Genomic DNA, 13882 nt, shown 5'->3' on the forward strand with positions numbered 1-13882 from the left:
AGGGTTCAAAGAATCGATGGATGAATTCGGAAGAACAGAATTGTTCGAGTCTGCCGTTGAATCATAGCAAAACGAAACAACGCTCGAAAAAACAATTTATGTGGCGTATAAGTGAGGACTTATGCGGCGTATAAGGCATGCGTCGTGTAACATATACGCCGGGTAAGATATACGCAGAAAAATCTAGAGAAGAAATATGGAGAAGTACGAAACTCCAGTGAACAAAATCCGACGTCGAAATAGATCATTGACGGAAATAAAACAGAGTATATCAAAAAACGAAGAAAAAATCATCCAGTTTCAAAAGAAATTGAATGAAACGAACGGAATTGATCAAGGAAAAATCAATTCCCAAACAAGCACAAACGATCAAAGAAAATGATCAAAAGATCAAGAACAAACGGCAGATGAAGACTGAAGAGAGAAAACCGACAAATCAAGAGAAACCGGTTGAAACAAAGAGTAGGATTAAGAACTCTTATCTGATACCATGTAATCGTTGAAGAAACGATGACACAGAAAGAAAAGAAGAGAAGTAAGAAAGGAAATTTTATTTCATCATAATGAAAATTACAAATAACAAGAAACAAGAAAACTATATATATATATATAGGAGAAGAATCAGATACAAATAAAAAAACCATGCTAATCGTGCGAACCAAATGAAATCACAATGGCAAATTCGTTATTAATATACAAAACTAGAGAAGTGAAGGAAACACATAAGTTAAGCAATAGCAAAACCTAATTTATAATTAATCGTTCTTCGTCTGATGATGTCAATCAAATCATAATCGACCAAGTCTATCTAACCCAATTGGTAATCGAATGAAATTGATGAAATCATATTCAAATTTATCAAATCATATTCGCATAGCTAACCTAATCAATCAAATCTGATGAACTGGAGATTTTGGTTGATGAATTGAAGCTTGCAAATCATATTTGATTATTTAGTTCAGCCTTGCGAATTAGATTAAACTATCAATCAATAGTTACAGAGTGAATTTTGAAGGAGATTGAGCAACTAAAGCATTTTGCAAATGGATTGATTAATGATTTGAAGCTTGCAACTAAGATTTTCTAAAACAACCAAGAATTCAAAAAACAGAGTATGATATTTTGCTGGTTATTACGCTTCAAAAGTATTCAAATGCTAACTAGAGTAATTATGTTCCTAAGTAGAGTAATTATTTTCCTAAGTAGAGTAATTATATAATTGAATATTATAACCTAAACATTTAACTAGAGTAATTTGTGTCATAAGTAGAGTAATTATGTTACCGGTATTTGGTATTGCGAGTAAACATAAAACTAGAGTAATTTTTAATTTCAAATAGAATACTTTTATTACAAATAAAACAATTTTCAATTTAATGTAGTGTAATTTTATATTAAAAGTAGAGTAATTTTGAACTTCAAGTAGTGCAATTTTCAATCTCAAGCAATGTAATTTTATATTACAGGTAGAGTAATAAACATTTATAAGTAGAGCAATTTGTGAAGCAGTAGATTCTATTGGTGGTTTGTTCGTCAATTCTAGATGAGTTAATGGTAATTTTTTTGATTTCATAATTGCTCTAGTTATATATATATATATATATAATTACTCTAGCATAGTAATTATCGTATTTTCTTCTACACATGAACATCATTTAAAAATCCTAAAAACTTTAGAATCTTTAATTTTGAACTAACAGAGTGTTTTCAATTATTTCAGATAATAACATGTGTTTTCAATAATTACTCTATTAAATCAACAACTTGCCGATTTGTAAATAGCATATGTCTAGAAAACTGATGGATTTAATTGTCTAAAAGTGAGTTTTCTTGAATGAAATTGGAGGTTTTTTTGATCGATTATGGAGAAGATGGATGTGTTTGTAATGAATGAAAAAGTGATTTACGTGAGAGATGGGTTTTCTTGTTATTTACCATAATGTCACCACCAATTTTTTGGGATTTCTTTGATTCGTACGATTTGTACCAAATTTTTATTTGTATGTTATCTCCCCCCCCCCCCCCTATACACACACACACACACACTAAAGCATAAGCAGCACATATGTTTATACGGCGCATAACACATGTGACGCATATGTTATACAGCGTATAAACATATACGCTGACAATAAGTATTGTTTTTATTTTGAATCTATTCTTTAATGTTCTAATTATTCACACTAAGTTTGATTGAAGCTCTAAAAGTTTATCTCGATCGATCCTAATCTTAGTCACGACTCTTGTTCTAAGAACATTTGCGTAGGTTTAGAGAACTATATGTAGTACTTGGAATATGATCAGATTTTATTCAAATTTATTAAATTTCAAATTATGTGAGAATTAAATATAATGTATTATAATTATTCAAATAAACAATTTGGTTATTAGATATAAGTGTAAAGAGGAAGATCAAGCTACATAATGTAAATTGTTCATGGTTTTTATAAACTAAAGCAAAAAAAAAAAGGTAATGGTTGTAATTTATAAGTATACAATTTTAATACTAGGATATTATTTTCTTATTTTATTAGCATATTAGTTTTAAAGCTCGTATAATACACTGGATGATAAATATGATAAAAGTAAAGCTAAATTTTAGCGTGAAGCTGGTCGAATAATGAAAATTGTATAGTTCATAAATCTTTAAATACTTCTTATAATTGTAATTGCATATTACGCATTACAATCATACTTATAATATACATGATATTTTATTCTCTAATTGTATGTTTTGGAGACTTGAGAGTTATCTCAAATTATGTGACAACTTGTCTATACGTTTCTTTAACGCAATACTATCTGTAAAATCTCATTCCAGGCCGCTTTATTTCTCATGAATATGGGGCTATATGTGGGATACCACATGTGGCTCATTGCATATTTCATGGTTTCTGAAGAACACGGGGGTGCTTTAGCGTTGTATAAAAACTGATATAAAAACTATTGATGTATATAATAACCAGAGGACACTAAAAACTAATTATGAAGAAATGATTAAAACATAGAACTCAACTTCTATTTTAGGCAACACTTTATTTCCTTAAATCTTTTTCATTTTTGGTAATTGGAATCTTATAATATCATCTCCTCTCTCCACACAAGATAAATTCTCTTGGTTAGTGAAAGAATATGAAGGCAACTTGGAAGGCACATATTCTGGATTGAGTTTGACTCAGTTTAGGACTATATTACAGTAGTGCCACAAGAAGAAAAGGATAGAATCTGTTTTAACTAACCACTAGAGTTGAAATAAAGTGGACAACTTTTAGGTGCTTTTATAGTAATACTTAACACTCTAGCGAACAAGTCTTTAGTATCAAGAAAAACACTTTAACACTCGGTACTCACGTTGTGAAACGCTGTTAATTTCCTCCGTTAGTGAGATGCTAGTTTAGTTAGTTTAGTCGTTATTTAACGGGATGAATGTATAAGAGCACACAATCTTGAAAGCACAAACTTTTTTTAAAACTCGGGGTATTTGAGTTTGTTCCGGTTTTGATAACTCAGGGTCAGTGTCGGATAAAAATATAGAACATAATTATTTTTACGATGTCACATGACACTGGCCGGTCTTCATGGTCTTCATATATTGCATCCGCCTTTGAATGTGTGTGATTACAAATTTAGGACTTATAATTAAGTTAGTATGGACTTGCTAATAGTCAAGAGTTCATTAATCATTATATGGTTATTGCATATAAGTGTTAAGGAAGATAAACAAAATATAACATTTTAATATGTGACTTAACAAAATGTGATTCTTAATAACTATTACTATTACTAATACATATAATATAATTATGAACTTTGGTGCCACTAAGTTCATAATTATATGTATCACCATATTGGTCTGTGAATTTGTTTTTTGTTTTTATTTTTTTAGTTTGATTAATATAACGAACGTAAAGGAAACTGACCAATTAAACATACATTTTTGTTTTAGTTCCGATAGCATAACAAAAACTCACGAAAACCGTCAAATTCATGCACACTTGTCGTCTCAATGCCCGTGATTGATTACGCTCGGGTTTTACCAAAGCGCAAGTTTATCGACCGACCCCACCCCCCAAATTGGCCATTCGTACAACTCAATTTATATATATATATATATATATATATATATATATATATATATATATATATATATATATATATATGTTTGTTTTTTTAGCTCCGATACCGTAACGCACGTAATCAAAGCTGACCAAATTTTTATCGAGTTATTGCCTCAATGGCCAGAACCGACAACACTTGGGAACCGTCAGGATTTGCCGATCAAATAAACATCGTTTCAAATATTTTATTTTTTTGTATTAATTTGACGAATTAATTTTTTTGGGTTTTAACACTAAAATTTTTTTTTGCCAATGATGTGTATACTGTAACGAATGTATCCAATACCGACCAAATTCATATCGACCCACCTTAGTGATGCTCAGGTTAGACCGACGCCCTGATTTCAACGTTGGTGATTTGCCAACTCCCTGCGCATTGCGCCGGATAAAAAAACTAGTTACATATAAATAAAAAGAAACACAACTACTCAAAACATGTTCCACTTAACTATCTACGGTTTCATTAAGTGTCCTAGGCACCCAATACGAGTTTTCTTTAAAAAATAATTGGTATCCCGCAATAATCTTGTCCCATAAAAAGAACTCTCGTTATAACAATAGGGTTTAGGTTATGCTGTATATTAGGATACGTACTACATATTCTATTTTGTTTAGAACAATACATGTATATTAATGTTGTAGTACGTGCTTAGGGTTGAAACAAATATATTGCATGAAAAAGTTAAAGCACCCATTACATTGAGTAAAACTTAAAGGTGCATAACATAATAAGAATCTCTCTTAATATCAATAGTTAAAAAGGCAATAAAGATTGCTGAAATCAATTTCCATTCTTCATACAACTCTAAATTGAGATTTCATCTACTCCCATAATTTGTTGTTTGCTTAAGTCGTCGTCCACGTATGACTTCTCCTGCGACTAGATTGAATCCGCCTAGATTGAATCGACCATAAGATCTTCCCCTTTTTCCTTCATTGGATTTTTATAAACTATCACATATCTGCAAAAGTGCAACTTGCTTCTTCTCATCATATCATACGTTTATGAACATGTTCTTTAACCTTTTCACCCTATTTTTACAAAAGTTTAGACGGCCCAACATTGACGTTTTTAGAGATTCCTCCAAAAGGTGTCATTGTTCTTTAGAAATGTGTCCCACGAGAGAAAAGCTAACCAATTCATGTATACAAATAAACATATATACATATACGTATACTGTTTTTTATAAAATTGCACATTTTTGTAAAAAAAAAACCTTCGGATACATGTAATTTCTATAAATTCTTATAAAACATGTCATTTTGCTTATTAAGTAGCTATCATATTTTTTATTAGACAATTTCTTTCCCAATGGTTATTGGTTATTTATTAAACCTCCCCCGAGTAAATGGAACCATATTCAGTGGCAGAACATATATCCATCCCCTTTAAATCATTATAAAGTTGATTAGGTAGCTTTCATGCTTTTGAGGTTCATTGTGCAACATAGATGTTTGAGCATTTTATATGGTCGTCTTTCATTTGTCACGTAGATACATAAAACAAACACACAAAATAAGTGGCACATGCACATACTTGATGAATCTTCCTATAAAAATCTTCACAGCCTCCGCGCCTGTGTTTACCGACATTTATGATATCTGTAACTAATCGAAAATGAGGAATTTACAACTGTATTCTAAAGTTGATGTGAAATAAAGACAATTTGTTATTGTTTTTTTAACGGTGTTTGAAACTACCCCAAATTTATTGTTTATTATTTAACTGGTTTACTTATATATTGTTAATCTTATACTGATTAATATTATGCCATGTCTTGGTAACATCAAATGCCATAGCTATAACTATTTTTATATACTTGTATTAAATTGTTTGGTATGAAGAAAGGTGTATTTACTTTTGTTTTCTTTTTTAATATTGTAAGTATATTGATATATATGTATTTAGATATAAAAAAACATTCACGTCCTTAATTTGTTAAAAAAAATACATTTTAGGTATTTTAAGTAGAACATATGTTAGTATCCCGTCCGCCTTCTCATATGAAGATCCAAACTTCAGAACCGGACTTGAGGCCCTACATTGTGCGTGGCCCGTGAGCCCAAATCCGCCCCATGCCAACTAGATCTAGACGAGAGAATATCGTTGTGGATGGTCTAAAACGCATTGTTGGATGAGTGTCGGTAACTTTCTATAAATGGTATCTTATATCTCACACAACTTGCACTTCTTCATCCCACACAACTTGCATTTCTTCAAAACTTAAATAACCTGATATTCTTTATGCATACTAATCATTTGCCATTGTGTAAGAGTGTGCACATAAAGAGATAAGAAAATGAATTCCTAGTTCAATATTATCGATTGCTAACGTGGAACATTTAGAACATCGAATCATTATGATTCCTAAAGACCACGGATCCGAGCTTTTAAGAACAATTCTAAAGTAATAAGGGCGATAATATACAAGTTGCTAAAGTTGCATTCATCCGAATATCGTCAACATGACACTGAGATTGTGGTGATCGCGACACTAATAATAGGTAATGAGTGGGAATTGGTACAACTAGGATTCTAATGATAGGATGCATAAATATCTATATCTATATGTGAAAATGTCATGAATAGGTACAATGGAACCATTTGGATCCTTTTTCATAAGTGGGAGGGAATATCTTTAGGGTTACATATCTAAAATGTTATCAAGTAATATGAATACCAGTAGGGTGGTGGTCTATTAGTAAAGGCAAAGCCCTCGGGCCTAAAGAGACTATAGTAACTAAAGGGTTAACGAGTTAACATTTGATTAAGGTGGAATTCTCCTGATAATTGTGCATGTTATCAAAATAAGTGTGTGTGGCTTAAGATTCGAAGAACAACAATCCAAGAAGAGAGAAAAAAAATTTTGAGATTTTATAGAAGAAACTGAAGATAGAAATCAATAGCTTAAACTTTAATCATCATCCTCTATCAAGAAATTGTGGTAAGTTCTTCTTCGTAGACAAGAACCCTAGAATTGTTGGCGATGAGTTTGGTGTTAGATAGCTACTGAAACTGAAAAGGCTTGTGGAAAATGGCTTGGTTGAGTTCAGTGCCGAAGTTTGGACAAAAAACACTCGCAGGGGGGATGGCCCTCGACCTAAAGAAAGCCTCACCATTGGTAGAGTTAAATGCCATTCGTAGATCATGTTAAAAGCACCTAAACTCAACACTACCATTGTTGATGAAGTGTTAGAAGATTTATGGTCGGTTTTGCTATGAACAAGTAATGATTTTAATCTGAATTTGATATCTAAATCATGATATATATGTGTATGAATGACAACCACATTATTGATATATGTTATGTTAGTTTATGACTCTTATATCATAAGTATGAATGATGCTGAAATAATAGGTTGAACCAATTGGAAATTATGGCTTTTGATCGTTTATGTTATAAATTATCTATGAAATGTTTAATAATGTGAAATTAGTTCATGAGATGTAAACTGGTGTGAAAAAATATAGTAAAATTTAAAAAGACAATAGAGAAAACTAGGTGTTTTAAGTTTTATTATGGGCATTATGTGTTTGATAGCAGGGGCGAAACTATCTTTAATATAAAAGAGGGGTAACTGGCCCCTAGAAAAAATTTAGTGTTATATACACGTTAAAATCCTAGGCGCCCCTCATTAAATTTTGCAGTCACCTCATTCAACTTTAGAAACCGAACCAAACAAAGTTTCCAAATCAACCCTAAGAAAAACCAATTTAAAGATTCTCAAATATATATTTTACACAAATAATAATTCTCAATTAAACACTAACTAGCGGGATACCGGCGCTACGCGCGGAGGAATTAGGTTGGTGTTGGTTTGTTACGTCACTGTATTGGCACTCATTATAGCAAGTGAAGACCTGAACATCGGAAATGGCATATTCGAAATACTCTGTTGATTGAATCATTGGACCTGTTCGATTCTTAACAAAACTTTTATCGCAAGGGAAAAGAAAAAAAAGTATCATATTTGAGCTATTTCTAACAAAACTTTTATGAAAGCACATATAAAAATAAATGTGTTTTAAGAATATAATAGAACAACAAAATTAGTTTAAATTAGATTTTATAATGTGACAAAAAAAATCATGAAACGCAACTTATGAAAATAAAATATAAAAAAAAATATTAACAAAAGCTATTGGATAATATGAAAGTATTTTGATTTACAAAGGGATAAATTAAAAAAGAAATCGGGATATATTGTGAAAAACCAACATTAAGAACCACTCATTTTTCCTTAGTATTAAAAAGTGAATATGTAAATTATATATATATTAATTGTGAGATGTTAGTTTACTCACAAAATGATACTATTCTAATGCTCCTACTTTTTATGCATATTTTACAAGTCTTTAAAGCAGGGGCGGATTTATATACAAAAGGGGTGGTTCTCCGGAACCACCGAGTTTCGAAATAATAGTGTACTTTTATATAGAAATCATCACAGGAACCACATTATAAATTTGGAAGGAACCACTCTAGTCTCAAGTATACATGCTGGTTCGCTGGTAAAGAGTTGGTTTTGTACAGGTGAGGTCGCGAGTTCGATCCGGACTTGCTGCGTTGTTTTTGAACTGTTGTTTTTTTTAACCAAGCCTTATTATGTTATATCATATTAGGGTTTTAACTTTTACCACATATCCACAGCAGCCGCTGCCTCTCATTCTCTCAAGAGTCACGCACACACATACAGCCGCTAACCTGTTCTCCGACAGTCCGTCCACCGCCTACCGCCGCTGCCCGCCGGCGCTCTCTTTTTCCGGCCATCCACACTCCAGAGAGCCCTACGGCTCTGCCTTCAGCTTTCTACAAAGCTCGAATCTTCCCACTTTAAAGGTATGTTCACATTCATTTGTTAAATGCTAATTAATTACTTGTTCTTGTTAATTGTTTTTTATTGTTGTTAGTTTTTAATTTATTTGTTAAATTTAGTTTTAATTTGTTAGTTTGATAGTTTTTGTTAGTTTCTTAGTTTTTAATATGTTAGTTTGTAATGCAACGATTTCAAAAGATGAAGACGTGTAGGGAACAAAGTGTTTGTTTTTTTTTAACTCGTAAGACTATTGTATTTCTACTATGTGTTTTTTACCTCTTTTATTATTTTATCGTATTTTTATTGTGTAATGAATTTTGTCCGAATCATCGAACCAACCCGAACCCCAAACCGACCCGGAATTTTTTTATGTCCGACTCTTTGAAATTGAAGCATCTATAAGTAGTGCACCACCCGAAAAAAATTCATGGATCCGCCACTACTTTAAAGCATGCTTTTATCTCTCTCTTTTAACTGCCGTCATCTTTTTCATGATTATAATAATTTACATATTCACTTTTTAATACTAAAAGATGAGGGCAGTTGAAAGAGAGAGATAAATACATGCTTTAAAGACTTGTAACATATGCATAAAAAGTTGGAGCATTAGAATAGTATCATTTTGTAAGTAAACTAACATCTCACAATTAATATATATATATAATTACTAATATAATCTGTATAATAATTAAGCCCAATATTTAAATGTTAACTCCTAGGCCCAATGGCCAATGTCTAAATATTAACCTTGTATATAGACTTAATTGTTAGACCCAATGTACAAATAATGTCCAAATGTTAAGCCTAACCCATAATTTTAAACCTTATTTAAAAAAAGAGGGAAAAAAAAAATGAAAGAAGTGGCAAGCACAGCACTACAAAAGACCGATCACCTCGTCAAACGCCGATCAATCCAAATCCAGCCAAAATTTCAACCGACAACTATTGATCAGGAAGTTAAGTATGGCATTTCGCCACCAAATCACTTATTTATCATTTGAATAATTGGTTTTAATTTGTTTGATCATGGACTTGGGTTTAAATGACAAATAAATTAAAACTCAAATTCCTTATTTCGCCACCAAATACGACTAAAACTCAACCCCCCCCCCCCCCCCCCCCCCCTTGAATTTAGAAAATCAATAAAATATTTCATGTGGATGGCACATGGAATCACTTTTATTAGAGTTTACAATTTAAAAAAAAGTCTACAAGCGTTAAAGTCGATGGCTAAATATGCTGCTCGCTCGTAAATAGCCGTTAGAAAGAAAAAGAAGATATTTTGGACTAAATTTTCATTTTTTTCGTTTCAGATGGATAAATATGCAATATGATCAAACCATTGAGCAATTAACTCTTTTAAAAGGAATTTTATTATGCATAACTTGTTCCTAAACAACTTTCAAACCGAACTTGAACCTCTTTCAGCAATTACGGTTTTCAATCTCACTAGTAGTTCCAAACTGAACCATTTCCACAATCGAACCACTTCTAACCATTTTGACCAAGAACCAGTTAAGTTAAGAGGTAACTACCCGACTTGTGCACCTCTACCTCCTACACTTTATTTAGCATCGACTTAAAAAAGTGTTGACGTGTTTTTATACCGATTCTTATCATTTTGACCAAGAACCGCTTAAGTTGGAGATAACGAACCGATTCGTGCACCTCTACCTCCTACACTTTATTTAACATCGACTTAAAAAAAACATTGACATGCTTTTATACAATGCCGATAATTATGTTTACAAATTACATAATATTGTTGTGTAATATATATGTCACATAATTATTTATACATATCGCGTAAACACGCAGAGTTATATCTGCTTGTAAACGATCTAAGCTGAGCTAGCTCGGGAACATCATTACAGCTAAATTACAATTAAAACTATTGATTATATAAAACAAAAGCTTAACAATTCTTTTGAAATCACCAAACACAACAAGAGGTCAAAAACAAGACTTGAAACTACACCATTTTTTTCATACACAAACAAACATTAAACCCCAAACTCTTAATTTCTCCAGTTACCATCTGAACCACCTCCTCCCCTTGAGTAACCGCCGCCGCCATAACCACGGTCGCGACCGCTTCCATAACCGCCAACGCCATATCCACCACCACCGCCTCCGCCATAGCCACCACCAGCGCCATCGCGTCTGCCGTACCCACCGCCTCCACCACCATATCCACCGCCATCGCGTCTGCCGCCACCGCCGCTTCCACGGGACTGTGCCTCGTTGACGGTGATGTTACGACCGTCGAGCGGCTGGCCGTTCATCGCCTCAATCGCGTCTCTCATCGATTGCTCGTCCTTGAAAGTAACGAATCCGAATCCTCTAGATCTACCGGTCTCCCGATCGTTGATAATCTATTCACATGGCGTAAAACCGATTAGATACAACTATTCCATCCAAAAACTTGATTTCTATAATAACAGCAATCGAAACGCTAATCACTATGGGTGCAAACGAGCATAGGCCAAGCTGCTCTCGAGCTTGGAACGATAAAAAAGTTCACAATGACCCAAGCTTTTTTGAGCTCGAGCTCGAGCTGAGCCGAGCCGAGCCGAGCCAAGCCTAAACCTCAAATAAAATTCATTTAGTTATCAAGCCCAAGCTCGAGCTTTACATGGGAAGCTTGTTTAGGCTCGTCAAGCGTTTTCTCTTTTTGGACTTTTATGTAGCCGAGCTCAACCTGAGCTTAGACACATTTAAGGTTTTTTTATATCAAAATATATTTAAGAAAGGTTGAAATGAATATAATTTAATTAATAAGTAACAAATGAGCCAACACCAGCTTTAAAAAACAACTCTCAAGCCGAGCTTAAGCTTTAGAAAAAGAGCTCGAAACAAGCCGAACTCGAGCTCAGCTACACCGCGAAATCAGGATTAGATTCAATTCAAAAACCTAATTTAGATAATAGCAACGATTAGATTCAATTCGAAAACCTATTTTCTACAATAATATCAATTAAACCGTTAAATCAATCCATCTCCGTGGCTTATACACCAAAAAACGTACCGTTTCAGGTAACAAAAGTAATAACGAGTTAAAAGAATCAAAGTAATACAGATCGATCACACCGATCACTTTAGCGTTTTAATTTCACACTGCACAGCCGAGCGACTCACTTAAGGTTTCCTCTCAATCAATCAATCAATCATGCCCAGTAAAATCCCACCGACAGCAAAGCTATAAGTAGGGTCTGGGGAGGGTGGGATGTAGGCACACCGTACCTCTATCCAAAGGAATAAAGAGGTGGCTTCCAGAGAGACCCTCGGCTCTAAGTACATGTGTATGAAGCAAAGTAAAGGAAATCAAAGTTTAACAGTTATATAAAAACTACTACTAATTATAATAATATTAATAATAAGATCACAGTTTAACAGCTATATAAAAGCTAATAATAATTATAATAATAATAATATATGTAAGGGAAATACCATATATGTTGCAACATATATGTTTCCCCTAAATGACCCCATATGGGGGTGTTTGGGATTCCTTATTTTACCTCCTTATAACTTTTCATTAAGTTAATAAGTTGCAACATTGTAACTTATAAAACTTTTCCTCTCACAATATAAGCAATCCCAAACACCATATTACTTTTCAAAAAGTTAATAAGTTATAAGTTGGTGAAAATAAGCAATCCCAAACACCCCTAATTAAAAGATAATAAACTAGCCGAGCCCGAGCTTGAGGAAACAACTCATGAGCTGAGCTTGAGCTTTGGATAAAGAGCTCGAAACGAGCCGAGCTCAAGCCTCACGATTAGATGCAATTCAAAACCTATTTTCTAGAATAACATCAATTGAAACCGTAAATCACAATTAGATTCACTTCAAAAACCTAAGTTCTATATTAAAAAATAAAAATATATATTAATTTCAATAAAAACAGCAATTAAAAACACTAATTCGCCACTAGATTCACTTCAAAAATCCTAATTTCTATATTAAAAAAAAACTAATTAATTTCAATAAAAAAAACATCAATTAAAACTCTAATTCGCCACTAGATTCACTTCAAAAACCTAATTTCTATATTAAAAAATATAAAAAAAAAACAATTAATTTCAATAAAAATAGCAGTTAAAAAACACTAATTCGCCACTAGATTCACTTCAAAAACCTAATAAAAAAAAACAGTTATTAGATCCGATCCGAACACCTACTTCCAATAAAAACAGGAATTAAAAACACTAATTCACTTCAAAAACCTAATTTCAACAATAATATCAGAAATTAATAATAAGGTGAAGACCTTGGATTCCAAAATCTCGCCGTATTTAGAGAAAGCTTCTTCAAGCGATTGGTCGGTAGTGGCCCAAGCGAGGCCGCCGACAAAGCACCGGTACTCCACGTCAGCAGACGCCATTGATAATATTATTAGTAAGATATTATTATTATTATTTTCAGATGGATGTGGAATTGGTTATTGAATACGACGGCGTTTTATAGCTGAAGCTGAAGGACGTGTGTCTTGTCTTGACTATGGTATGTGGCGGTTAACCCTGGTTAAGTTTCACCCCTAAGATATTTTCATATTTTGTTATATTATAATTTATTTATTTATGTTTATATTATAATAATAACTTACAAATAAAATTAACGTGATTGCTATGAGAATTCAAGCAGTGTAATTATATATACAACATAGTGTAATCATAGTGAAGTGTAATTACAAAATAATGTAATTACGCTACGATGTAGTTGGGTTGGATCGGATTCGAACTTCACTTCTCCTTCAATGGCATTTGAGCTAAAGTTCGTTGACATAATCTAGGTTTATCGAAGTAGGTATTTAAGCGATGGATTTTCAAATTTTAATAACTTATTTGTTTATATAATAATAATAATAATAAGTGAATAAAATCAAATAATCAAAATTGATGGTAGGAGGTTTGGGTTCTCTAATGGAGACTCAAGTTCGATTA

At 32.7% G+C, this 13882-nt stretch overlaps 1 protein-coding gene across 1 annotated transcript; it reads right to left on the bottom strand.

Annotated features, from left to right (window-relative positions):
- Positions 1-10857: 10857 nt before the first annotated feature.
- On the bottom strand, positions 10858-13331 carry LOC143596749 (glycine-rich RNA-binding protein GRP1A-like). Its single transcript, XM_077075440.1, has 2 exons — positions 13210-13331; positions 10858-11311 (listed from the first exon to the last, which is right to left on the bottom strand). The coding sequence occupies exons 1-2, from the start codon at positions 13321-13323 to the stop codon at positions 10955-10957; spliced, it is 471 nt and encodes a 156-aa protein (XP_076931555.1). The 5' UTR covers positions 13324-13331; the 3' UTR covers positions 10858-10954.
- Positions 13332-13882: the final 551 nt, after the last annotated feature.

The sequence above is a fragment of the Bidens hawaiensis genome, unplaced genomic scaffold (assembly GCF_021521415.1).
Source record: "Bidens hawaiensis isolate Kalapana, Puna unplaced genomic scaffold, B.hawaiensis_p1.1 tig00046951_1, whole genome shotgun sequence".
NCBI lineage: Eukaryota > Viridiplantae > Streptophyta > Magnoliopsida > Asterales > Asteraceae > Bidens > Bidens hawaiensis.

What these genes read in the sequence shown, in the direction of transcription:
- LOC143596749 (XM_077075440.1), bottom strand. Translation starts at nt 13,323, where the DNA reads ATGGCGTCTGCTGACGTGGAGTACCGGTGCTTTGTCGGCGGCCTCGCT. An exon ending in GCGAGATTTTGGAATCCAAG is followed by an intron (nt 11,312 to 13,209) that starts GTCTTCACCTTA and finishes CCATGTGAATAG; the next exon opens with ATTATCAACGATCGGGAGAC.